The 26741-nt window shown below is 64.3% G+C and overlaps 1 protein-coding gene across 4 annotated transcripts; it reads left to right on the forward strand.

The window, feature by feature from the left end:
* Positions 1 to 573: 573 nt before the first annotated feature.
* Positions 574 to 26732, forward strand: ITGB4 (integrin subunit beta 4). Of its 4 annotated transcripts, XM_059671268.1 has the most exons (41): positions 574 to 732; positions 3534 to 3622; positions 4614 to 4696; positions 4874 to 4975; positions 5111 to 5315; positions 5725 to 5821; positions 5951 to 6122; positions 7019 to 7282; positions 7614 to 7703; positions 7950 to 8072; positions 8460 to 8624; positions 8789 to 8865; positions 9159 to 9361; positions 10784 to 10887; positions 11008 to 11106; positions 11278 to 11407; positions 12197 to 12319; positions 12402 to 12508; positions 13258 to 13291; positions 13474 to 13665; positions 13907 to 14010; positions 14291 to 14349; positions 14432 to 14455; positions 15241 to 15389; positions 15470 to 15649; positions 16559 to 16707; positions 18363 to 18567; positions 19224 to 19381; positions 19715 to 19895; positions 20028 to 20165; positions 21516 to 21698; positions 21784 to 21915; positions 22959 to 23153; positions 23531 to 23761; positions 24153 to 24311; positions 24702 to 24851; positions 25285 to 25473; positions 25578 to 25733; positions 25816 to 25980; positions 26070 to 26180; positions 26285 to 26732. In XM_059671268.1, exons 2-41 carry the CDS (start codon positions 3544 to 3546, stop codon positions 26422 to 26424), a joined length of 5607 nt encoding a protein of 1868 aa, XP_059527251.1. In that variant the 5' UTR covers positions 574 to 732; positions 3534 to 3543; the 3' UTR covers positions 26425 to 26732. The 4 variants fall into 4 exon arrangements, with proteins under 4 accessions (XP_059527251.1, XP_059527252.1, XP_059527253.1 ...); XM_059671269.1 differs by lacking the exon at positions 24153 to 24311 and having other exon boundaries at positions 575 to 732; XM_059671270.1 differs by lacking the exon at positions 22959 to 23153 and having other exon boundaries at positions 575 to 732.
* The last annotated feature ends 9 nt before the right edge of the window (positions 26733 to 26741 follow it).

Here is a 26741-nt window from a genome sequence, read left to right on the forward strand (position 1 = left end):
TGCTGGCTCCTGATGGTTGTGATTCACAAGGGAAGGTTTGAGTGGTTTGCCTGCGGGCACTCGGTCCTAGCTGATCGCCCTCTGGACACACGTGGGGGCCGGGCGGGTGGGGAACGGAGGGCGGGGGGAGAACCTAGTGAATGGCAGACCTGGCTCGGGGCAGTTTCTGGGCCCATCCCTGCGCTGGCACCGGAGGGGGGAGGTGGTGCCCGCGCTCATTGCCGTCGGGCGGTGCGGAGGCTCCCCGCCCAGGGTCTGGAGGAGGGACCTGAAGGACGGACGATGGCCATCCAGGCACGGGACTAAGAGGCCACCCCAGCACAGGGCAGCTCGGCCACCAAGTCTGGAGCCCGGAGGGGTGGAGAGGCGCTGCGCCCGCCCAGGCAGGACCGGAGCGAGCGGAGGTGGCTCCTCCCCTGTCCGTGCCGCCGTCGGTCCTGTAGCTGGGCCGGCGCCTCGCCCCGCAGTCTTTTCCGGAGGGGCGGGCCCGGCTGCGCCCCAGCTCCTGCCCCGACAGGTGTGCGCCGCGTGCAGGAATGCGCCCAGCCTGACTCACCAGCGCCTCCTTCCTACCTGCCGCGCCTCATAAAGCGGTCCCTCCCCGCCCTGCCTCCCGCCCCCACGCAGCCCGCCCTCCGGACCGTCCAGCTCCCGAGCGCCCGCGCCCAGCCGCCCGGCCGCCAGCCGCCAGCCGCGGAGCCCAGCGCGGGGAGGGCGCGAATCTGCGCCCAGGTAGGTGCAGCCTCCCGCCCGGCAGGGGCAGGGGCAGGGGCCCAGGGCGGAGGGCAGTCAGGGGTCGCCAGGAGGCACCCCGCCCGCCCCTCCGGGTTCCCAGGCCGACAGGGCTCTGCCGGTTCTGAGACCTGGACGGGAGAAGGGGGGACCCCCAAGCCTGGGCGGGCGCAAGGGAGTGGGTTGGGAGCGCTGGCTGGCTTTTGTTTCCCAGCTCTTCCCCTTCCTGGAGTCTGGCCGGCGCTGGCCCCCTCTGCCCATGCTGCACAGGGCAAGTGCCCAGCCCGCCAGGTTGTCCTGGGGGCAGAGGCACTGGGGGGGGGGGGGGACGCGGAGGGCTGGAGGACGCACTTGGCCATCAGACCTCTGACTAGAGGAAGGGGCAGGGGAGGGCCTGGGTGTCGGGTGGGTGTGCAGGAGACACGGGCAGATCACGGCAGGCCGCCCGCTGGGCTCCTCCAGGGTTTGCAGAGAAGGTGGAAGGAAGAGCCACGCAGAGGCCAAGGCGCTCGCTGCTGGGCAGGGCAGGGCCTGTGGGGGGCACCGTCCCGCTGGGGCCTGGGGAGTCCCTGACGCTCCTCTTGGCCAAGCACACGCCCGCCTTCCTCCAGGAAGCTCCCAGACCGCCGGCAGCAGCCCTGGGGTGGCGCCCGGCACTGTGGCTGCCCCCGGTGCCGGCCCGGCCCACCTGCTCGGCCCACCTGTGGGTGGCCCTCTGGTGTGGCTCTGGTGGCTTCCTAGGGCGGTGGCTGGGCTCCTACTCCTACTCGTGGCTTTGCCACACCCTGAGCCCGAGGCCTGGGCACCCGTGGCACCGTTGCTGCTGCCTCCAACAGAGCTGGCAGCGAGGGCTGAGGCCTCTCTCCTGGGGGCGGAGGGGAGAGGGAGGCATTTGGGGCAGCAGGAAAGGGGTGCCCGTCTCCTTGATCCCAACTTCCACGGAGGGGCCAGGAAACGGGAACGTGGGAGGGGCAGCGCCGTGGTGGGCAGTGCTCGTGCTGAGTGGTCCCATGGGTGGGAGGAGGGTGGTGTGGGGAGCTCTGAGCCTCGGCCCCTTGGGTCACGGCGTGTGTCCATGCACATGTCCTCGCTGCGGACGGTCTGGGTGTGTGCGGGGTGACACCCGTCGGGGTGGCAGTCCCATATTCCCAGGACCTGGCTGGTACACGGGGGGTCGAGGGGGCCTAGAGAGGGCCCCGCCCAGCCCGCCATAGCCACACCCTCTGATAAGCCCACCACCCTAACTTTTATGTGAAACCTCATTGTTTTTCATGTTGACAACTATTTTTAAAACTTTATGGGCACAAGTTGAGTCAAACAAAATGCTCGAGTGCACAACTAGCCTCCTAACCCCATGTTATAGCCTCGGAGGAGGAGCCGAGGTCAAATGGGGGTCCCCTCCAGGCTCCCCCACTGCTGGCTGAGGGGAGGGGCAGCCCAGAGACCTGTGTCTTGTCTCCTCATCTGGGACATGGCGACTGCAGCACCCCCGCTGGGTCCCTGTGCCAGGTACCTGCCCCATGCCCCAGCCGTGGGCACGGGAGGGTGAGAGCCTGCTGGGCCCTTCAGCACCCACACCTGCATGTGTAATGGTGCCCCAGGGCACCCCGAGCTCACAGCCTGGACTGTGTGGCGTGTGGGTGTGGTGCCGACACCCTGAGGCTGCAGGGAAGTCATTTCCCTCAAGGAGCAGGACCGGCTCCGCCCGTGGGGGTGTTGGAGCTGCTGGGGGCCTCCTGGGGCCGTGTGCATTGGAGGGAGAAAGGCCATGCCTGCCCCTCCCGGGCCTGCCCAGCACTGTGGGCGCCTCAGCCCTCCAGAGCCGGCCCTGCCCCACGAGGCCAGGACAAGAAAGGACCCGAGGAGTGGGGGCCAGTGGGCAATTTTTTTATTGATTTTAGAGAAAGAGGAAGGAAGGGAGAGAGCTCAAGAGATTGATTTGTTGTTCCACTTACTGATGCATTCTTTGGTTGCTTCTTGTACGTGCCCTGACCGGGGATTCTAACCCACAACCTTGGTGCATCAGGATGAGGCTCTAAGTCTAACCGACCGAGCGACCCGCCGGGGATGAGGCCATGAGGCCAGGCGACGTCCGCCCAGATCTGCAGGCCTGGGCTCTGGCCAGCCCTCTCCCTTCCCGAGGCAGCGGACTGTGCCTGCCCGGGGGCCGCTGATGCGTTGAGATGCTTTAATACTGAACCAAGGCAGACAGGCTCCTGAGTGGCTGGCTCAGTGTGTGTGTGTGTATATTGGGGGGCAGGCGGGGGTGCACTCTACCACCAGGTGAACTTGTCAAAGGGTGAACTACTCAGAGGCCTCGCAAACTCAACTGCGGAGCAGGCTGAGGTGGGTGTGGGGCAGGGAACCCCACCCGTGAGGGGGGCAGCCCTTACGGAGCCCAGCTGAGGGCAGGGAGCCCCTCCTCCTCTCCGAGGCCCCAGATAGCAGGAGGGACCCCTCTCCTCCTGGCTGCCCCACCCCCACAGAGGGAAGGGGGCCAGGGCGGAGAGGGGCAGGAGGGAAGAGCCAGGCCCTCCAGAGGCGGCCCCTGTTGGGGGACCCTGTCCCTGCCCAGCCTGACCCAGGCCCACTGGGGTCTGAAAGGCAAAGTGAGAAGCAGCCCTGCCCTCGAGGGCCCAGCGCAGGGACCCGGCACCAGAGTAAGCTCAGAGCCCAGAGCCCCCGAAGGCAAGAGGGTGGCGCCCCGGTTCCCCCCTGAGCGGAGGGGATGGGAGGCCTGGCCTGTGCTGGGGACCCAGGGCGCTGCGTGGGCGCCGCCGTGACCTGCTGCTGTCGTACAGGAGGAAGAGGATGGCGGGGCCGCGGCCCAGCCCATGGACCAGGCTGCTGCTGGCAGCCCTGCTGAGCGTCAGCGTCCCCGGGGACATGGGTGAGTCCCGCACGCCCCTGCGGCACCCCTCTTGGTGAGGGCACCCCGTCCTGACACACCCTCACACGGGGCCTCTCAAGGGGCGTCTGGCCCAGATACCCACTCGGCCAGTCAACAAATGGCCCACGGCCCACTGTGGGGGCTGTGGAGCCAGGAGTCCTGTGGCTCAAGAACAAGCGAAGCGGGGGAGGAGGGGAGGAGAGAAGAGGGAAGGGGAAGGGAGGGGAGGGGAGGGGAGGGGAGGGGAGGGGAGGGGAGGGGAGGGGAGGGGAGGGGAGGGGAGGGGAGGGGAGGGGAGGGGAGGGAGAGAAGATGCCCACTCTGGGAATGGGGGCTCTGGCAGGATGTGCTGAGGCCTCGAATCCAGAGGAGAGACCGGTGACTCATCACCTGCTGTCCCCATGCCAGCCCCTCCTCCCATGGCTACAGGCCCCTCCTCCCGTGAAATTTGAAATCTGGCCGGTGGGTGGTGGCCATGTTGATAGGGTGAAGTGGACCTTGGGCAATATTTACACCACAGGGAATGGCAGCCGCTGCTCCGGCCAGCTCCATTGTTAAACAGTGACAACAGGCCATAGCCGGGGGCCCAGGAGACCACCCACTGGGCACACTGGGTGCACATAGTAGGTCTTCACTGTGGTTTTAACTGGATAGAACCAAAGGGAATCCCAGGAGTTTTAGCTCATTCATTTGCTAGCAACCGACTGTGAGTCAGGCCTTGGGCTAGGCATTGGGGCGGGTGAGGGAGTGGCCAGGGTGTCCCCACCAGCAAACGGGCCAGCACCTCTCTCTCGGCCGCCACTGAGTCGCGTGGGAAGCGCCAGGCGTGAGCCCCGTTTCTAGTTGAACTCCCTGGGGCAGACCGCGCAGCCGCTGCCGCCTCCGTTTCCCCCTCTGTGAACTGGGGAGAGACCCGCTCTCCCGTGCGGTGCAGTGGGGAGGGCCTGGTCTCGGGGAGGTCGGCTCAGTGGTCTGCCCGGTCCCCGCCCAGCCAACCGCTGCCGGAAGGCCCAGGTGAAGAGCTGCACCGAGTGCATCCGAGTGGACAAGGACTGCGCCTACTGCACCGACCAGGTGAGCCGCCGCCGGCCACCCGGTGCCCCTCCCGGCCACCCGCCACCGCGCGCTGGCCAAGTCCACACCAGCCTCCCGCCGGGCGGGTGTGAGAGAAGGGGCGCGGGTCAGGAAACTCGGAGGGGACAAATCCGGGGGACGGGCCCTGCGCCCCCTGACCCGTCTCCTTCCGGCCAGACGTTCAAGGACCGGCGCTGCAACACGCAGGCAGAGCTGCTGGCCGCGGGCTGCCGGCCGGAGAGCGTGGTGGTCATGGAGAGCAGCTTCGAGATCACAGAGGTGCCCGGGCGGGGGGCAAGGGAGCTGGGGCCTCCATGCTCACGGCGGCTGTGTGGGGTTCACTGTCCCGGGCTGGGCGGAGAGGGACCATCAGCTCTCTGGAGTGACCCCCTCTGCCCCCTCCCCCCGTCACAGGAGACCCAGATCGACACCACCCTCCGCCGCAGCCAGGTGTCCCCCCAGGCGCTGCAGGTCCTCCTGCGGCCTGGCGAGGAGCGGCACTTCGAGCTGGAGGTGTTCGAGCCGCTGGAGAGCCCCGTGGACCTGTACATCCTCATGGACTTCTCCAACTCCATGTCCGACGATCTGGACAACCTCAAGCAGATGGGGGAGCACCTGGGTACGGCCAGGCCAGCGTGGAGGACGGAGGGGCAGGGTGTGGGGGGCAGGTGCCACACCCGGCCCGCTGGGCACCTGTTCAGAGGCCAGGGCTCAGGACAGCTGTCCCCACCCCACAAGGAAGGACAGGACATTAAAACCTTCCCCCCCCCACCCGAACTCCCCACATTCCCAGGGGAGCGTCCCCAGGCTCTGGGACTTAGAGAAGGCCGCCTTCTCCAGCCGGCCCCGTGCAGGGCTCTGGGACCCGGGGCCCATGGCCCTCAACTGTGACTAGGGACAAGGGCTCCTGGGAGCATCACTGTGTGTCCACCGAGGTCACCTCCTCTTCCCGAGCCAGCCCCGGCCCCCCGTGCTGATGTGGGGGCGCTGGGGCTCAGCTGCCCTCTCTGTTCCCTGTTGATGCCCAGCCCGGGTCCTGAGCCGGCTCACCAGCGACTACACTATTGGATTTGGCAAGTTTGTGGACAAAGTCAGCGTCCCCCAGACGGACATGAGGCCGGAGAAGTGAGTGGCCGAGGGGGCGGGAGTCCTGGCTTTTGCCTGAAATGAGCCGAGCGGGCGGCCTCCCAGAGAGGACGGGCGGGGGCGCATGTGGGCCTTCGCCCCTGACCCTCTCCCTCACCCTGTGCCCAGGCTGAAGGAGCCCTGGCCCCACAGCGACGCCCCCTTCTCCTTCAAGAACGTCATCAGCCTGACGGACGACGTGACCGAGTTCCGGAGGAAGCTGCAGCAGGAGCGCATCTCGGGCAACCTGGACGCCCCGGAAGGCGGCTTCGACGCCATCCTGCAGACGGCCGTGTGCACGGTGTGTGCCAGGGAGGGGCTGCACCTGGGAGAGGGCGGTGCTTCTCCACCAGGGCACCGGCTGCCACGGGCTGCTCCGGTGCCAGCCAAGGCCCTGAGTCCCGAGCCGCTCTGGGCGGCCCTCAGTTACAATGCGGCTTCAGATGTGCCGGGATCCACAGCCCCTCGTCCTGAGCCTTGGCCGGCGAGGCAGACATGCGTCCTGGATCTCCGGAACCTTCCGTGCCCTGATGCCAGCCTCCCACCCAATCTCCTCCCTCATGCCAGTCTCCCAGGACCCTCGGGCTGCCCCGTCTCCAGCAGTGCTGGGGCCGCCAAAGAAGGCACTTCGTTTTGTGTGCACGTCAATTTTTTCCCATTTTGAAAATAATATACCCACTTACTAGACAGTTTGGAAAACAAAGAAGAGAAGTACCCCATGGTCACCACGGTGGGACGGCGGCCACAGTGTCCCTCATCCTTATTTCCTGTGGTTGGAGTCGGTGCCCTGCTCATCTGAAACTTGCTTTTTTTCACTTGGCGCATCTTCTCTTTTGTAATCGTTTCCAAACTCGTCCCATCTGTCGTCTAACCAAGCGCCATCGCTGCTGGGCCTCTTGTAACCGGCCCTTTGCATTTAACATTGCGTGGGGTACCTTTTCCTGTGCAGTTAAAACGTTCTGGAGGGTGGCTAAGACCTTGGGGGACAGTCGGATGGCCCTGGGGCCGATCTTGCGTGGCGCCCACAGTGTGCACAGACCCGCACCCGTTTCCTGGCACTGGCTTCTGTCTTCCATGTCGTCACTCATTCGTGACGACGGCTGCTGTTCGTCCTGTGGCCTCGCCGGGCCCCCCATGGGGACCCACGTTCACCGTCACACACGACAGCGCAGTGACTGCCCTCCTTGCTCTCCCCAGAGGGACATCGGCTGGCGCCCTGACAGCACCCACCTGCTGGTGTTCTCCACCGAGTCCGCCTTCCACTATGAGGCCGACGGTGCCAACGTGCTGGCTGGCATCTTGAAGCGAAATGACGAGGAGTGCCACCTGGACGCCACAGGCACCTACACCCAGTACAAGACACAGGACTACCCGTCTGTGCCCACCCTGGTGCGCCTGCTGGCCAAACACAACATTATCCCCATCTTCGCCGTCACCAACTACTCCTACAGCTACTATGAGGTGTGTGTGTGGGGTGGGGCTGGGGGGTGGCCTGGGGCCTCACCGGCTGAGAAAGGGGCGGGTGGGGGTCTATGGATCTTCTCAGACCTCTCTCCTCTCTCTCTGTCTCTCGTCCCTCCCTTCACCCCTTACTCCCACCCCAACCAGCCAGCACCTCCAGGGTGTGCCCTGGTGGGACAGGGAGGTCATGTGCCCACCCTACCCCAGGCAGGTGGGGCTAAGAGGTCCAATTCTGGATGCGCTGGCAGGTTTCAGGCCTCAGTGATCCCGTCTGCAAAGTGGGGATAACCCTGAGCTGTTGCTGAGCCGGGGCCTGGCTTTCTCTCCGCAGAAGCTGCACAAGTACTTCCCCGTGTCCTCGCTGGGCGTGCTGCAGGAAGACTCATCCAACATCGTGGAACTGCTGCAGGAGGCCTTCAACGTGAGGCGCGGCGCCCGCCCGAGGCCGGGTCCCTCCGGGCAGGGCTGGGGGGAGGCCGAGTGGGCAAAGGGTGTCCCCAGTCAGGGTGGAGAAACAGGACAGGCCAGTGAGGCAGGGTCCCCGGGGAGCCCACCCGAGCCCTGCCACCCTGACGCCACCCCAGTCCCCACACAGGGGCAGAGCACAGCCAGGCCCGAGAGGTGGGCCCAGGCTCCCCCAGGCCCCTGACCCCTGGCCCTCCTTTAGCGCATTCACTCCAACCTGGACATCCGGGCCCTGGACAGCCCCCGCGGCCTGCGGACAGAGGTCACCTCCAAGATGTTCCAGAAGACGGAGACGGGGTCCTTTCACATCCGGCGAGGAGAAGTGGTACGTTATCACGGGGCCCCGGGGCGGGAGGGCGGGCGCAGCCCCTGCGAGGGGGTCAGCCTGAGCAGAGGTCAAGGACGTGGCCTCTGGAGCCAGACAGGCCCGGGTCCGAAGGCCCCGGGTCAGCCCTCGGATGAGCTGGGCGCCTCCCGCGGCTTGTCTGTGGGCTCCTCGGCACAGCGGGGTCCGCCTGCACGGAGCTCAGAGGGTTGCTCAGACCGCGAACGGGCCAAAGGAGGAGGCTCAGTGCTGGTGCCCGTGACGGTTCTCGGCCCCGAGGGAGGGCAGGCAGGGAGCTGGGGGCCAGGACCCAGGCACATCCCGAAGCTTGAGGCCCCCGGGCCTTCGGACACGGGCCTGCCTTGGCTGACAGCAGGGTCCCTGCAGGGCACCTACCAAGTTCAGCTTCGGGCCATCGAGGACGTGGACGGGACGCACGTGTGCCAGCTGCCAGAACACGACAGGAAGGGCAACGTCCACCTGAAGCCCTCCTTCTCCGACGGCCTCCGGATGGACGTGGGCATCATCTGCGACCTGTGCGCCTGCGAGCTGGTACGGCCGTGCCCGGGCAGGAGGGAGCGGCGGAGCCGGCCCAAGCCCTGCGCCCCGCGCCCCCCGGCCACGTCCCCCTCGAGGGGCGCCCTGAGGGGCAGAGGCGGCAGGAGCGTCCAGTGGCCCTGCCCGCCCCCCATACACCCTACGTGTTCTCATTCTAGCAAAAAGAGGTGGGCTCGCCCCAGTGCAGCGGCAACGGAGACTTCATGTGCGGACACTGTGTGTGCTACGAGGGCTGGTGAGTGGGCAGCGCCCAGCATGGCAGCGGGCCCTCACCCCGGGCCCCCGTCTGTGCCTGACTAGGAGAGGGCACCCGGTTGCTAGGTGCGGCCCGTTCAAAGCACTTTGAGCTACTTAGGATGCAGCTGGAAAGACGTGCAAGAATCAGGACAACGGGCCGTTGGGGCACGGGGCTGGGGGCTGGGGGCTGGGGACGGCCCGCTCAGAGCCTCAGTTTTCTCATCTGTAAAATGGGAGGGTGAAGGCCCAGCCTGGTCCCCAGCTGTGGGAAGTGACTGGCCCCTCCCTCAGGAGTGGCAAGACCTGCAGCTGCTCCACGGGCTCGCTGAGTGACATCCAGCCCTGCCTGCGGGAGGGAGAGGACAAGCCGTGCTCGGGGCGCGGCGAGTGCCAGTGCGGGCGCTGCGTGTGCTACGGCGAAGGCCGCTACGAGGGCCAGTTCTGCGAGTACGACAACTTCCAGTGCCCACGCGCCTCCGGGTTCCTCTGCAACGGTGAGCCCAGTGGCCGCGGAGGCCGGTGCTGGTGGCCCGGGTGCCGGCCCCGCCCGGCCCTGCCGCTCCCCCATCAGGACAGGTTGTGAGAGCCAGGCTGAGAGTCCGAATCCCAAGTTCAGGCCCAGCCCTCCTCCGGGCTCCCTGAGTGCCTCCTCCCCCCAAATCCAGCGCCAGCCTGGACCTCTACCCCCTCTACGAACTCCCCTTGTGTTTGAGACCCCACTTCCCTGAGGTCCCCCCCCCCCCCCCGTCCGCGCCCACCTCCTGTCTCCACCCTCCCATCTCATCATGGTGGGTATCGCCCAGCTCAACCCTCGCGGTTACTGGGATACGGCCTGGCGATTGTTCCTCGCTCAGAGATGCTACATGTCTACGGGCACGCCTGGAGTGACAGCCTCCGCAGCCCCACAGGGCCGCACGCTGTGGCCAAGGCCGCGGGCACACAGCCTGGCCCACGCTGCCCAGCCGGGCGGGGTCACAGAGCCCAGATAGGTGCCACATGGAAGGACGGAATGAAAATCCACTCATCACATTCTTACTAAGGCCCAACTGTACGCCTGCCGCTGAGGGTGGAGCCCCTGCTCTCCTACCCTTTCGTCCATTCCTGCTGTGCCCGACATCTCTCTTCTCCCGCCATCCATCCCAGAGAGCGTTCAGGGAAACGAAGGGGCAACAGTTCATCTGGAGGACAGAGCTGGGAGGGAGAGGGGAGGGGGGCGCTGCAGGGAAGGAGGCAAGGCCAGAGCGCAAGGTGGGCCCAGGTCTAGTCTAGTCCAAATGCTTTCCTTTTTTAATATCTATACACGTATATATTTTTAAATATATTTTTAAAATATTCTTATTGATTTCAGAGAGGAAGGGAGAAGAAGAGAGAGAGACAGAAACATCAACGATGAGAGAGAATCATTGATCGGCTGCCTCCTCCTGCACAGGCTGGACTTTATCCTGAGGGCAAAAGAGAGGCACTGGAGGTTTTGTTTTCACTTTCTAGCTATTTGTATGTTAACCTTGTAGCCAGGCACCTTGCTCAGCTCACTAATGAGATCTAATAATTTATCTGTACACTCTTGATATTTTGTGACAGGTTCCTGACACTTGGAAGTAATGACAGTTTTATTTCTTACTTCCCAATACTGATATGTTTTATTTCCTTTTCTTACCTGATTGCCTTGGCCAAGACTCAAGAGAGGTTCTTAAACAGGGGGGCCACACGATTGCATTTGTGTTTTGGGGTGGCCACCCTGGCTACAGAGTGGAAAGCGGAAGGTGGGATGGAGGGGAACAGATGGAGGGAAGATTCTCAAAGAAAGTGAGGAAGAGATGGCTCTAGCCCTGAGCTCAGCTCCCCCAGGCCCTCCCCGGCAGGTGGGCAGCCAGGACTGCAGGTATGAATGGGCTCTCCCCGCCTCCTCTCTGCAGACCGGGGACGCTGCTCCATGGGCCAGTGTGAGTGCGAGCCTGGCTGGACAGGCTTGAGCTGTGACTGCCCTCTCAGCAATGCCACCTGCATCGACAGCAATGGGGTAGGCCTGGGCCTGGGGCAGGCAGTGTGGGGCGGCAGAGGGGGATCCGGTCAGGACCACCCACTCTCTCGGGCAGGGATAGGGGTGCAGAGGGCTCACCGGTGCCTCCTCTCGCCTCAGGGCATCTGCAATGGGCGTGGCCGCTGCGAGTGTGGCCGGTGCCACTGCGACCAGGGGTCCCTCTACACAGACACCACCTGCGAGATCAACTACTCGGCGGTGAGGCCAGGATGGCTGGGGGGTGGGCGTGGGGACCCTGGGCACAGGGCAGGGTTGGGCAGGAGGGGCTGAGCCTGGTGCTGTGGGAGCCGGGCGAGGGTGCAAGGCTGGAGGAGGGGCCCGGCAGAGGCCTGCCCGGCACAGTGTTCACCGGCCCCTCCCTCCCACCAGGTCCGTCTGGGCCTCTGCGAGGACCTGCGCTCCTGCGTGCAGTGCCAGGCCTGGGGCACGGGTGAGAAGAGGGGGCGCACCTGCGAGGAGTGCGGCTTCAAGGTCAAGATGGTGGATGAGCTGAAGAACGGTAAGGGGCAGGGCCGAGGATCGGGGGTGCCGAGAGCCTAGGCCAGGGGCCTTCAGTGGGGTAGGAGGTGTCACTTATCTGGACAGGGGTACCGAGCTGGGCAGAGGCCTCCTAATCTAAATGGAGGCTGCGCAGCCCTAGCCGGTTTGGCTCAGTGGATAGAGCGTCGCCTGTGGACTTGAAGGGTCCCAGGTTCGATTCCGGTCAAGGGCACATGCCCTGGCTGCGAGCTCGATCCCCCGTGTGGGGCTTGCAGGAGGCGGCCAGTCAATGCTTCTCTCTCATCATTGACGTTTCTATCTCTCCCTCTCCCTTCCTCTCGGAAAGCAATTAGAATATATTTAAATATATATATAAAACTGAGGCTGAAGCTGCCCAGTCCAGATAAGGGTTCCAGACCTGGGAGGGGTCACAGCATCCAGGCAGGAGGCACATAGACCTGGGCGGGCCACGGGCACAGCTGATTAGGGACCAAGAGTGTGGGCAGGGGGCACCGGCCTGGGCAGGGGCGTGAGCACAGCAGGGCGCGTACCAGGCCATGCGGGGCCGCAGCGCCCTCTCCTCTGGGTCAGACACATTCCCAGAAGCCCAGCTCCCAGGGGAGGCTCCGGATGGGGACGTGGGGGTGCAGATTTGCAGACTTTGATGCTCCTGGTCAGGGCAGGGCCCCATCTCTGTGCAGGGACTGGAGTTCTTCCCCAGGGAGATGCCTCCGGCCCTGGGGGCGGGGCCCTGGGGGGGGCGGGCCCTGGAGGCCGAGGGGCGCCTGCTGACTGCCTGTGGGTGCAGCGGAGGAGGTGGTGGAGCACTGCTCCTTCCGGGACGAGGAGGATGACTGTAACTACAGCTACACCGTGGAGGGCGACGGCACGCCCGGGCCCAACAGCACTGTCCTGGTGCACAGGAAGAAGGGTGAGCTGGCACCCAGCCGCCGGGGGTGGGGGGCCCGTCATACCGCGTCCAGGGATGAGCATCACCTTCCTCCTCCCCCTAGACTGCCCTCCCGGCTCCTTCTGGTGGCTCATCCCCCTGCTCATCTTCCTCCTGCTGCTCCTGGCGCTGCTGCTGCTGCTCTGCTGGAAGTACTGTGCCTGCTGCAAGGTGACCCCCCCACACCCTCCGCCCCGGGTCCCCACCAGTCCCCCGCCCCCGCCCCAGGGTCCTCGTAGCTGTCAGAGGCCAGGGGAAGCCACATCTTCTGCCCAGCTCTCGTGCCACACCCCCAGCCCCTCGGCTCTGCCCACATCAGCAGCTGGATGTCTGGGAGCACCTGCCCTGGGGTCAGCCACCTGCAAAGGGCCTGGGAGCCCACAGCCCTCCCACCGGGAGCTGGCAGTCGCATTTCGACAACAGACAAGAGGCAGGAAAGCGTGGAGGGCGGCACAGCCCGGGAGACTGGGCTGTTGGGGCAGAGGCAGCCCTCCGTAGGAACCTCCAGGGCTGTGGGGTATTAGTGTGAGTTACAGAGAAAGAGAGTTCTGTGACCAAACACGTCTGAGCTCTCAGGACCCCTGCAGGACTCCTCAGCGCCTTTGGTCCACTGGATGCAGAGTGAAACCATAAGAGGGGAATGAACTCAGTGCCTCCCAGTGGGTTTGATTATAGAGCCTTTACTTTACAGAGGATCTTGCAAGGCCAGGGTCCCCTGGCACACACTTTGGGAACTCCCTGCCCCATCACCCTCTGTACCACCCTCTGTGCCCCACACCTAGATCCCTGCCGCTATCCCGGGGTCTGGGGGAGGCACTGTGGCCCTCTGGACCACGGCTGCGGGAGGGCGGGGCAGTGGCCGGAGGGGTTGACTGGCTGGGCCGCTGTCCCAGCCCTCATCGCCACCCCTTGTCCCCTAGGCCTGCCTGGCCCTTCTCCCCTGCTGCAACCGAGGTACGGGCCTGGCGTCGACAGGGGTGGCAGGGGGGGGCTCTGACCACTCTTTGCCCAGCGGGGAGGGGGGTGAGGGGGAAGAGGAGGGCCGAGTCCGGAACAGGGGAGGGAGGCCCTGGGCGGCACCCGAGGGTGGGGGGGAGGACCCGGCGAGGGGCCTCACGCCAGAACCTGTCCCGAAGGCCACATCGTGGGCTTCAAGGAGGACCACTACATGCTGCGGGAGAGCCTGATGGCCTCGGACCACCTGGACACGCCCATGCTGCGCAGCGGCAACTTCAAGGGCATCGACAGGGTCCGCTGGAAGGTCACCAACAACGTGCAGCGGCCCGGCTTTGCCACCCACGCTGCCAGCACCAACCCCACGGAGCTGGGTGAGGGCCCGGGCTGGGTGCTGCGCTCTTGGCGGTGGCCTTGGCGCCGGGGGCGCGTCCGCTGCCGTTCCGGGTCCAGGACCCCGCCATTCCCGTTTCTCTGAGTGGTGGGTGCGGGCACGGGCCCGGCCACCTTCTGCCCTTCGCGATGGCGCTACAGGCTCCGGCCGCCAGCCAGCCAGTTGGGGGCCGCCGTGGTGCCCGCGCAGGGAGCTAACGGCTCCTCCCTGCCCACCCCCAGTGCCCTACGGGCTGTCCCTGCGCCTCGCCCGCCTCTGCACCGAAAACCTGCTGAAGCCTGGCACGCGGGAATGTGACCAGCTGCGCCAGGAGGTGGAGGAGAACGTAAGGGCAGCGGCCGCTCCGGGCCGGGCGAGACCTGGTGGGGGCAGAGCCCCGGGCACGCGCCGTGGGACCTGGATGTTCCCGTGGCACAGGGGCCTCCTTGGACATGCGCCTTGGAGTGGAGTCTCCTGGGACCTGTTCCCTCTGAGCGGTTCCTGGCAGGGATGAGGCCATGGGTGTGCCCACTGGGGGGGCGGGGGGCGGGGCAGCCAGCCCGGGCAGGTCCTCTGGGAACTGCGTGCCCCGGGGCCCCAGCCTCATGCCCGCCCTTGCCTGGCAGCTGAACGAGGTGTACAGACAGATCGCAGGCTCGCACAAGCTCCAGCAGACCAAGTTCCGGTGCGTCCTGCCCTGGGTACGCGGGGTGGGGGCGGGAGCTGCCCCAGGCCCCCCTGGCTCACGTCCCCTCTTGTTCCCACAGGCAGCAGCCCAACGCCGGGAAAAAGTGAGTTGAAGACTCGGGTGGGATAGCCCCACCCCCGCCCCATTTCCATCCCGTATGTCTGTCATGCGGTAGGACCTTCATTCGAGAAATACTGACATGAGCCCTACTATGAGCCAGCCCTGTACAAACAGGTAGACCAAGGGGTCCACTCAGGACCAGGGTGGCCCCCTGCAAACCGAGGCTAAAAGGGGTTCAGTAATTTGCCGGAGGTTACCTGGCTGTTAAGAAATAGGGCCAGGCCCTAGCCAGTTTGGCTCAGTGGATAGATCATCGGCCTGCAGACCAAAGGGTTCCAGGTTCGATTCCGGTCAAGGGCACATACCTCGGTTGCAGGCTCCTCCCTAGCCTGGGCCCTGGTCAGGGCGCGTCCAGGAGGCAATCGATGTGCTTCTCTTACATCGATATTTCTCTCTGTCTTTCCCTCTCTCTTCCACTCTCTCTAAAAATCAATGGAAAAATATCCTCGAATGAGGATTGAAAAAAAAAAGAAAGAAAGAAGGAAGGAAATAGGGCCAAGATTCGAACCCAGGCTTTAGCGCCTACACCCTCAGCGTCGTTGCTGCCTGCATCTCCTGGGCGAGAATAGCCCATTTCACAGAGGAGGTCACTGAGGCTCGGGGAGGCACAGGGCTCGGCTGAGGCTGTGGGGTGTGGGGTGGGGCCAGCATGGGCCTGGCTCTGAAGAACCTGCACTGTTTTGCTGCCCCACATCTTGCCCCTTGATGACAGGGACAAGAGCCACCTCCTGGCCAGCCTGACCCCTTTCCGCCTGACCCCTCCCCCAGGCAGGACCACACCATTGTGGACACGGTGCTGATGGCCCCCCGCTCGGCCAAGCAGGCCCTGCTGAAGCTGACGGAGAAGCAGGTGGCGCAGCGGGCCTTCCACGAGCTCAAGGTGGCCCCGGGGTACTACACCCTCACTGCGGACCAGGGTAAGCGGGCAGCGCCCCCCGCGGCTCAGTGTCACCTCCCACCCCATGTGGCCCCACCTCTGACCGCCCCCACCCCCCAGACGCCCGGGGCATGGTGGAGTTCCAGGAGGGCGTGGAGCTGGTGGACGTCCGGGTGCCCCTCTTCATCCGGCCGGAGGACGACGATGAGAAGCAGCTGCTGGTGGAGGCCCTCAATGTGCCCATGGGCACCGCCACCCTCGGCCGCCGCCTGGTGAACATCACCATCATCAAGGAGCAAGGTCGGTCAGTGTGGGGGGAGCAAGGAGGCAAAAGGGGAGTCTGGGGCCCTAGCTGGTGTGGCTCAGTGGATAGAGCGTCGGCCTGCGGACTGAAGGGTCCCGAGTTCGATTCCGGCCAAGGGCACAGGCCCGGGTTGCAGGCTCGATCCCCAGTGGGGGGCATGCAGGAGGCAGCCGATCAATGATTCTCTCTCATCATTGATGTTTCTCTCTCCCTCTCCCTCTCCCTTCTTCTCTGAAATCAATAAAAAATAAAATAAGAACGGGACCTGGGGCCCTTGTATTCGAGTGGGAGTGGGTCCTGGCTGTGTGGCCTGGGCAGCTCACTTAACCTCTGCGAGCCCTGGTTTCGCCATCTGTAAAATGGGCTCCGGGCTTTTACACGGAGCGTATGGCTGCACAGCTCCGCGCGGAGCTTCCGTTACACTCACTCACGGGTGCTGGGTCCACCTGGAGCCATCCCACATCCCTCCCCTGCTCCCTCCCCTCCGGCCTCTGAACCAGGCCATTGCCTGGACCTCCCTGAAATGCCAGGCCATCCGAGCAGGAAGGAGTGGGCCCCCTGTGCCCAGGCCTATCTAGAGGGTGGGCAAGGCTTCGCATCACAGACACCCAAGCTGCCCCCCTCCCTGCTCCTTGGACTCAGGGCCTCCCCTCCGTTGTGCCTCCACCCGGCCTCCTTTCTCTGCCCCGGCCCCTCCAGGATGTCTGTTGGACACTGTCCCAGCCCCTTCAACTTTTTCTGGAAAAATGGCCCATCCCTTTCCTCGGCCCTCCCCAGAGAGTGTGGGGTGTGGGGTAAGGGGCGACAGGCAGCCTCCTGGAGTCTGGGCTGGGTGGGGCCGGCGGGCGGAGGAGTGGAGAGGGGCCTGAGGTTTGGACCCTCTAACTCTGCCCGGCCCCTTGCAGCCAACGGGATAGTGTCCTTCGAGCAGCCTGAGTACCTGGTCAGCGGCGGGGAGCAAGTGGCGCGCATTCCCGTCGTCCGGCGCATCCTGGACAACGGCAAGTCCCAGGTCTCCTACCGCACACAGGACAACACGGCGCAGGGCAACCGGGTAAGCCCCGCCCTGGGGCTGAGGGCACGTGGGGGGGGTGGGGGGGGCGCGGACATGGCGGCTGCCTGGGTCCCTGGACGCCTGTAGGTGGATGAGCGTGGTTTGACTTGCAGGTTTGTTTGTTTGTGTTTCTGAGTTTACTGCCAACATTTAAAAACTAAAAATATTCCAATCAAAAATTAACTCAAAAAACAAAATCTAGTCTTACTGGGCCCACAGGGCCACTTGGCAAAGGCAGGGAGAATGCACTCAGCGGGTCCGGCAGCCCGGCCACACCCAAATCTTCTTGTTATTGGGAGGAACGGTTTTCATTCCTGATTCAATGCGCCCAATAAAAATTCCAAAGGAGAATTTGTATATCCAGAAATTTCACGGAATAGGCCGTAATATACAAGAGATTCCAGCTGTCCTGTTAGGCTTTTATAAAAATGCTTTTGGTATTTAGCAATTAAAAATATTTTTATTATTATTTCCCAACTTTTTATTTTGAAAAACGTCAAACCTCCTGAAAAATGGAAAGACTAATAAAATTAGCATATGTGTGCCCTTAAGATAGATCCACCAGCTGTTACTATCTGCTTTCTCTTTCTATACAGATCGAGGTATCCATGCATGATGTGGATACAGATGTATGTACAGTTCCACATCTGTATGACTGTAGGGAGGAGGGAGAGAGGATTTGGCTTAGTTCTATGTGCTGAACCCTCCACAACTGTCGATTTCATGTGGCCCTAAATACGTCTGCAGCACCTGCCATTCCTTCTGCAGAACTACAACCTAATTACCACTTAAGAAACTTCCCATCATGCTCGCACCTAATAATTAGTCCGTATTCGGAGCTCCCTGAGCTCACGTGTCCCAGTGTGTCCATGATTGCCTCTCCCACTCCAGGAAGCGGAGAGCGGGCATCGCGGCCGAGGCCGTGAGTCTTTGGGTTCCTTTAATCCAGAGCATTTCCCAGCTTTGTGTTCCCCGCCAGCCCAGGTCAATGGACTTGCAGGCGACTCCAGCTTTTCTTACACTCGCTGGGTTTTGTTGCACTTGAATGTGCCTGGTAGGCACAGTGGGTCTGACCGGCTGTGCCTGGAATTGAAATGTTAGTTTCGGGGCGCCACCTAGTGGTCCGACGTGAGCATTGCCGCCCCACCGTTTCAGTTGATTGACTCACTGCGCACACGTGGGGCGCTCAGGGAAGCTCTGGGGCACTGGGGGTGGCAAGCGGGAGCCGATAGAGGCGCCCCACCCAGCAGGCAGGGCCGGGGGGCTGGCAGGGTCCTAGACCTCAGAGCCACAGTGTGGGGACCTGAAATCCCGGCTCCGCGGGATGAGCGCCTGCCTGTGGGGGCTCGATCTGCGGTGCATCCTTGTCCCTATGCCTTGGTTCAAATCCTGGCTCCCACAACTGCCTGTGTGAACTTGGGCACGTTCCTGCCCCTCTGTGGGCCCCAGTCCCTCACCTATAAATTGGGGACAGTACTCTCTCTACCTCGCGCTGCTGAGGATGCAATGAGCTAATACTTGTCCAGCGGCGCACAGGAGGCGCCCTATGAACCGAGCCACGTATGTCCACGTGGGACAGCCTGTGTGCGATGGCCCGCGGTGTCCCTGAGGCCGGGGTAGGGGCGTGGCCGGTCTGACCCCTTTCCCACTCCCAGGACTACATCCCCGCGGAGGGCGAGCTGCTGTTCCAGCCCGGGGAGACCTGGAAGGAGCTGCAGGTGAAGCTCCTGGAGCTGCAGGAGGTGGACTCCCTCCTGCGGAGCCGCCAGGTCCGCCGCTTCCACATCCAACTCAGCAACCCCAAGTTCGGGGCACGCCTGGGCCAGCCCCACTCGGCCACGGTCGTCATCGGGGACCGAGGTGGGCAGAGCCTGGGGTCCGCTTACGCAGGGTGAGGGGAGGCCGGGGCTCTCCACGAAGGCTGCCGGTCTGTCTCGGCGAACACAGGGCGCCCAGCCAGGCTTCACTTCAGAGCCTTCAGTCTGTCCCCGCAGCGTTTAGGATAGTCCTACCCTGAGGAAAGCACTGGTTGCTTCTCTGAAATTCGAATGTGTCCAGGCTCCTGCATTTTATCTGGCACCCGATGCTCACCGTGAACCCCAGGGTTAGGCCCTCTGACTTCCGCTTTAGGGGTGAAAGGGTCAGTTCTGATGGGTCCTCAGCCTCCTGGGATTTAACAATTCCAGAGGCGCTTGTGGGGGAAATGGGAGCGGAGGGAGGGTTCTTGGGAGGAGGAGCAGATGTCCTCATGGGGAACATTCCCTTGGCTGCCAGACGATCTCCCTCCTCCTCCTCCTTTCGCCAAAGACCCTCCTGGGTCCTCCACCCAGCTTGGCAGGATGCCCCCTGCGGCCCTGTGGGGGCACCGGTGGAGGGAGACTCTGCAGGGCAGGTGTCAGTCCATCACAGCTGGGTGTTGCACTGGGCCTCCTGCGCCCCCTGGTGGTGAGAGTGAGTTTCTGCTGTGTGAGGGGATATTCCAACTGACTGTCCCGCCCTGGCTTCACCCACTACAGACGAACTGGACCTGACCTTCCAGAACCAGACCCAGTCTGCGTTCCCAGTCTCCAACAGTGTCCTGGGCGCCCCACAGAACCCCAACGCCAAAGCCGCCGGCTCTCGGAAGATCCATTTCAACTGGCTGCCCCCTCCTGGCAAACCAACAGGGTACAGGGTAAGGCAGAGGGCCGATGAGGGAGGTGGATGGGGAGGTGGCTTCCCAGGGCCAGAGGGCCATGAGGGTGAGCGAGGGCATGTTGGCCCCAGTGGGCGGAGCCTCTGTGCCCAGGGAGCTTTCAGATATTTTCCCTCCTTCCTGGAACATGGCCCCCTCCGTCCCCCAGGCGCCCCCCCTCCCCCAGCCCCGCTGTGTGAACCCGGCAGGTCACTCAATCTCTCCGATCCTTGGTGTCTGACCTGTGCCAAGGGGACAGTAGGGCAGGTCAATGGAGGCCCCAGCTGCTTGGCACTCGCACCTCCCCACTGACCAGCCCGTCCCCCGGAGCAGGTGAGGTACTGGATCCAGGGGGACTCTGACTCGGAAGCCCACGTGCTGGAGAGCAAGGTGCCCTCGGTGGAGCTCACCAACCTGTACCCGTACTGCGACTACGAGATGAAGGTGTGCGCCTTCAGCACGCAGGGCGACGGCCCCTACAGCTCCCTGGTGTCCTGCCGCACCCACCAGGAAGGTGAGGCCTCGCCGCGACCAGCCGTCCATCCCTGTGCTACCCCGAAGCCTGTATGCCCAGCCCTGCCCCCTACGTCCCAGACTTCCGCCCTCTTCTGCCACTGACACTGACGGCTCTCTTCCTGCCCCCCAGTACCCAACGAGCCAGGGCGTCTGGCTTTCAACGTCGTCTCCTCCACGGTGACCCAGCTGAGCTGGGCTGAGCCCTCCGAGACCAACGGCGAGATCACGGCCTACGAGGTCTGCTACGGCCTGGTCAACGAGGACAACCGTAAGGCCTCTCCTTCCGCCCCCTCCTTCCGCCCCCGGGGTGGCAGCGTGGAAGGGGAGGGGCCGAGAGTGGGAGGGAGGCCACATTGTCCTGCTCAGTGGATGAGCCCCGACATCTGGTCGCCTGAGGCGTCATTCGGTTTAAGGTCTGGTGCAGGCCCAGAAGCTTCCGGGGCTGGAGGGGGTGGAAGGCCGGAGGTTACACAGGTGCCGTGGGCTGACAGGCAGGGGGCCTTCCCACACAGGTAACCAGAGCGGCTAGTTTTTACACCATTCTCTTGGGGGCAGAGTCGAGTTGCCAGACTTAGCAAATAACAACAGAGGACACCTTGAATTTCCGATAAACAAGTTTTTTACTACATTTCATGCCACGTTTCTGGCGGCCCTAGGCCGGGGCGCCTGGCAGAGCCAGTCTGGGAAGGGAGGCAAGTGTGGGCAATCCCTGCCCATCTTCAAGATGAGAAAGTATTGGAGGAAGTTGGTCCAAACCCTCACCTGGTACGGGGACCTCCTCCTCGCCTCGGGGTGGTCAGTCCCAGGATGGAGAGCTCGCCACCCCCTCTGACCTGTGGCCCCTGCGTGGGTCAGGCTCAGCCGCCTGGGTGGCCCACTGGGCAGAGGGCAGCGGGGTTGGTGGTGCTGGGCATGGGGCTCGTGGCTCTGCCAGCCAGGCACACCTCGCACCACCTCCTCAGCATCCGCATCACGTCCTTGGCTCATTCTGAGCTCACAGCACTTAGTCCAGGTCAGGAGGCCGCCTCTGACCCTGCCTTTCATCGCAGGGGTGACAGGCGCCCCGACAGAAGCTCCTGGCGGGGGTTTCAGCGCACGCTTCAGCTTGAATGTGGGGCCCAGCCCGAGGGCATCAGCATGGGGTGCCCTCTCCCCTGCTCCCACCGGCTGAGAGGAGGCAAGGGGCTGGGCCCTGGAGTTAGAGACCCCCCCCGCCCCCCCCCAGGATGATGGGTCTTGTCATAGTCCTTTGAGCCTAGTCCTTGGCTGGGGGTGGACACCAAGGGCATGAGGTGTCATTTTCCACAACCTCCTTTGGCCCGCGTTGGAAACTGAGATGTTGGCTGGTCTCCCAGGAGCCTTGACCAATTAGTAGAGGTGACACCGGGGCCACCCTGAGTCTAGACCCGATGCTGCCACTTAGCTTAGGGATGAGCCCTTTGGAGAGTTGGCGACAGTCACGCCCGGTGCTCAGGGGTTGGCACCCGCAGGGGTTCAGTACTGCTCACTCCCCGCCTGTCCCGGAGCCCCCGGGTGCCGTTCCTGTCCTGCTGTGTCAGAGGCAGGCCGGGGCCAGGCGGGACCCGGGCAACCCCTCTGAAGCACTCTCCCCGCCCAGGACCCATCGGGCCCATGAAGAAGGTGCTGGTGGACACCCCCAAGAAGCGGATGCTGCTCATTGAGAACCTGCGGGAGTCCCAGCCCTACCGCTACACGGTGAAGGCGCGCAACGGCGCGGGCTGGGGGCCCGAGCGGGAGGCCATCATCAACCTGGCCACCCAGCCCAAGCGGCCCATGTCCAGTGAGTGGGGGACGGGAGGCCGGGGGCAGACGGGGGGCGCAGGAGGCCGAGACGGGGGCTCTGGCTCACCCTCCCTCCCCTGCAGTCCCCATCATCCCCGACATCCCCATCGTGGACGCGCAGGGCGGGGAAGACTATGAGGGCTTCCTCATGTACAGCGACGAGGTCCTCCGCTCCCCATCGGGCAGCCAGAGGCCCAGTGTCTCCGACGACACAGGTGAGTAGGATCCCCGAGAGGAAGGTGGGGGTCCTGGGTGGAGGGTGGGGCTGTCACTAGTGTCCAGAGAGAACAAAGGGGCCCGTGACCTCTGGGCATGAAGGTCAAACGCTCTCAGGTCAATAGTTTGACAGGGACAAGCCCACACGGCACAGGAGCCAACACGTGCACGTCTGTGCATGAGACAGGGAGACACCTGCTGGGGCAGACGTGCTCGACTCACGCCCGCGGGACCACACGGAAACACAGCTTTGCTGCTGAAAGGCTCACCAGCTGTGCCATGGGGTCAGGACCCCCCGGGCGGCCTCCCAGGGGCAGGGCGGTGAGGGAGGAGGCCGGCGTGGCCAGGAGGCGCGGGCAGCCACTTGCCCTGTTCCTCCTGCGGCGCAGAGAGCCCTCAGCTGGGATCCCCAGCTACAGTTTGAGCTTCTGGCTCCACTGCAGGGATCCAGATAAATCACTTACGGTCTCTGTGCCTCAGTTTTCTGATCTGTGCAATGGGGGTGCCCTCGCACAATGCCACGAGTGCAAATCCTCCAGGACTGTATTTTCTTTCATCCCTGTCTATGCCTCAGGCCCCAGGGACCACATTCCTGCCCTGATCAGGCAGAGCTTGGGCTTAAGGAACTCAGCCTGGGCGTCTTGAGAGGGTTCAGGGTCTGGGGGCAAGAGGAGCCCCAGTTCAACTGCTACTGACACCCCCACCCTCCCAACATTTCGGCTTCGGGAACTGTCGCTCTCTCCATTGTACAGAAGGGAAACTGAGGCTCAGAGCAGGGAGCCCTCACAGCTGGTGACAAAGCCGGGGCTGCCCCTGTCTCCGGCTGGCCCAGGGGTCTCTCCTTACCCGCTGCCCCCCAGGCTGCACTGGCGCATGGCAGGGCTCTTCTGCGCGCCCGCGGGAGAAGGGCCTGCACCTGGCGCCCCGTCCCTGCCGTGCACCCCCTCCCACCCCCACCTGGATCCCAAAGAGCCCGAGGACCGCTCCGCCCGCACCCTCCCGCGCCGCTGGCGGTGCCAACGCGCCCTTCGTTGTTCCCAAGGCGGCGGCTGGAAGTTCGAGGCCCTGCTGGGGGAGGAGCTGGACCTGCGGCGCGTCACGTGGCGGCTGCCCCCGGAGGTCATCCCGCGCCTGTCCGCCAGCAGCGGGCGGTCCTCCGACGCCTCCGAGCTGCCCCGCGGGCCCCCGGACGACGGCGCCGAAGGGGGCGCTGGGGGAGCCGTGGGGGAGGGCGGAGGTGACCGGCCAGCCCGACCCCGCACCCACCTGGGCTCGCTGCGGCCAGGCTGCCCACCAAGGCCCCGCCCCTGCCCGGGGCTGAGGGAGGGCTGGAGGCAGACCTCCTCCCCCTCCCCCCGGAGCCGGAGCACCCCTAGGGCAGGCATTTGGGCAGCGCGGCTCCACTGGGTCAGCGGGGCTCAGCCCGTCCTAGTGGCACGGTGCCTGGCCGGAGAACGCGGGCTGCAGAAGCCGGTGTGGCCCCTTGGACTCCTCCAGGGACACCGGGCCTCTGTCCCTCGTGGGCCAAGGGGGGCCTCTAGTGGACAGGCAGTCCCGGAACGCCCAGGGCTCCCCGGTGCTGGCCTGCCCCGGTGACCCTGTTCTCCCCTGCAGAGCACCTGGTCAATGGACGGATGGACTTTGCCTTCCCGGGCAGCGCCAACTCCCTGCACAGGATGGCCACGACCAACGCCTCCTACGGCACCCACCTGAGCCCGCACCTGCCCCACCGCGTGCTGAGCACCTCCTCCACCCTCACCAGGGACTACCACTCGCTGACCCGCACGGAGCACTCGGGCACGCTGCCCAGGGACTACTCCACCCTCACCTCCCTCTCCTCGCAGAGTGAGTGCACCGCCAGCCCTGCCTCTCCCGCTGACCCCTCCTGTCTTTCTTTCTTTTTTTAATATATTATTTTAAATTTAAAAAAATTTTAAATTGATTTTAGAGAAGGAGAGGGAGAGATAGAAACATCAATGATGAGAGAAAATCATTGATCGGCTGCCTCCTGCACACCCCGCACTGGGAATCAAGCCCGCAACCTGGGCACGGGCCCTGACTGGGAATCCAACCATGACCTCCTGGTTCATAGGTTGATGCTCAACCACTGAGCCACGCCGGCCGGGCTGACCCCTCCTTTCTTCCGGCTCCTGGAGGTTTGGGCTGCTGTCCCCCCGCCCATCCTCCAACACACACATACTTCCTGGCCCCTCACTCCTGTTTTGTCCCACCCTAGGCCTCCCTCCCATCTGGGAAGACGGGAGGAGCAGGCTTCCGCTGTCTTGGACCTTGGGGTCCTGGAGTCGGGCTCAGATGAAGGGGTTCCCCCCTTCCAGGGACTCACCAGACTCTATAATTCTGGCTGCACAGCCAGCAGCGCCCCCTTGGGGCCCAGGTAGTCCAGCATGGCCATCATGTCTCCACGGCTGTCCTGCTCCATCTGTCATCCACGCCATTGCAGTCACTGCCCATGACCCTGCATCCCCTCCACTCCATCCTCACCAGCGCTGATGCCTAACCGCCTCGCCTTCCCAGGGTGCCGGGCTGGGGCAGGACGGGCCAGGCCAGCCGAGGGTGGGGGCTCACGGCGCTTGGCACAGGCAGGGCCCACACCCACCCTGAGGACAGGCGGGAGGTGCTGGGTGGCCTGGACAGGCTGTTGCCGGGTGAGCGAGCCACCTGGCCAGCAGTCACGTAGGTGCGACAGCTGAGGGAGGTCAGGGGCTGAACTTGGACTCCTGCCCAGGGACCCTGAGCCGGGCTGACTGTGGCCTCCTGTCTCCAGGTTCCCGCTTGGCTGCAGGTTTGCCCAACACCCCCACCCGCCTGGTGTTCTCAGCCCTGGGGCCCACGTCTCTGAAAGTGAGCTGGCAAGAGCCGCAGTGCGAGCGGGCGCTGCAGGGCTACAGCGTGGAGTACCAGCTGCTGAACGGCGGTGAGGCCCGGCCACATGTGACACCAGGGGCACTCGGCTGTGGCAGGAACCCACCACCCAGCCTGAGAGGGTCTCACTTCCATGCCCCACACGGTGCCCTTCTGGGCCCTCAACCACTTCCCGGGGGCTCCCCAGGTTACTCCCGGGGAAGATGTTGCCTAACGAGGCCTCATTGGCCCTAGGACCCAGGCCCTCTGCTGGCCTAGATGCCTTTGTGGGAACCGACAAATTCCCAGCAGCATGACCTGGACCATAGGAGTTCAGGCCCCCTCTTTCCTTGTGTGGCGGCAACCTGACCCATGAGACCATAGCAGGCTGGCCCCAACCAGCTGCTCCGGGGTGGGTGCTGGCCAGGTCTTGGCAGCAGCCTGGGGGCGGGGGGGGACCAGGCCAGGAATAGGAATAAAGCTGCTCCCACCCCACCCCACCCCAGGTGAGCTGTATCGGCTCAACATCCCCAACCCCGGGCAGACTTCCGTGGTGGTGGAAGACCTTCTGCCCAACCACTCCTACGTGTTCCGCGTGCGGGCCCAGAGCCAGGAAGGCTGGGGCCCAGAGCGCGAGGGTGTCATCACCATTGAGTCGCAGGTGCACCCTCAGAGCCCGCTGTTACCACTGCCAGGTGAGCTGCTCCCTCTCCACCCCCCCCCCGGCTGCCCCCTCCCCCATACCTGCTTCTACAGATGTGCTAGATCCACACATCGCCCTCTCCCTCTGCCGCCCCAGGCTCCGCCTTCACCCTGAGCACACCCAGCGCCCCGGGCCCACTGGTGTTCACGGCCCTGAGCCCCGACTCGCTGCAGCTGAGCTGGGAGCGGCCGCGCAGGCCTGACGGAGACATCCTGGGCTACATGGTCACGTGTGAGATGGCCCACGGAGGAGGTGCTGCCCGCCCCAGGGTCAGGGGTGGCCAAGGGATGGTGGGGAGGGAGCCACGGAGGCTAAAGGCTTCTCCCCGGCCCAGAGCCAGCCATTACATTCCAGGTGGATGGCGACAGCACTGAGAGCAGGCTGACGGTGCCAGGCCTTCGGGAGAACGTGCCCTACAAGTTCAAGGTGCAGGCCAGGACCACTCAGGGCTTCGGGCCGGAGCGTGAGGGTATCATCACCATTGAGTCCCAGGATGGAGGTAGGGCACCTTGCCCCTTCGCACCCCCATCCTTTCTCTGACCGCACCTTGTGGCACCATCCCCTGAGGGGCTCATCTGTCCACTCCAGGCCCCTTCCCACAGCTGGGTGGCCTCTCGGGGCTCTACCAGCACCCACTGCCAGGCGAGTACAGCAGCATCACCACCACCCACACCGGCACCGCCGAGCCCTTCCTGCTGGGTGAGTGGCCGGGTGGGGGCCCCAGGCTCTCCTGGGGGAGACAGAGCTAACAGACAAAGAGGGCAGGGAGCTAGACAGGTCGCTCAACACCTCTTCCCCTGCAGACGGACTGACCCTGGGGCCCCGGGGCCTGGAGGCAGGCGGCTCCCTCACCCGGCATGTGACCCAGGAGTTTGTGAGCCAGACGCTGACCACCAGTGGGACCCTCAGCAGCCAGGTCGACCAGCAGTTCTTCCAGACCTGAGCTCCCCACCGCGACCAGGCATCCTTAAACCTGGGCCCCCACTGCCCGCCCCCCCTCCCCGGTGCTGCCTCAGCTACACCATCCTTGGACCCCTGGTGGCCCCACCCACCCGCATGCTGATCACAGGACCAGTGCCTCTGGGGGTAGGTGCCCTCTGGGGGGCATGTAGGAGGCAGAGATCCCAGAAGGCCCTTCTGGCTGCCCCACCCCCATCCCACCCAAGCGCATCTGTAACCAAAGAGCCGGGACCAGCATGACAAGCACCCAGCTTTGTTCTGCACTTAATAAAAAGAGTTTGCTACCGTGTGGCTCCGCCC

This window comes from Myotis daubentonii, chromosome 16 (genome assembly GCF_963259705.1).
Source record: "Myotis daubentonii chromosome 16, mMyoDau2.1, whole genome shotgun sequence".
Lineage (NCBI taxonomy): Eukaryota > Metazoa > Chordata > Mammalia > Chiroptera > Vespertilionidae > Myotis > Myotis daubentonii.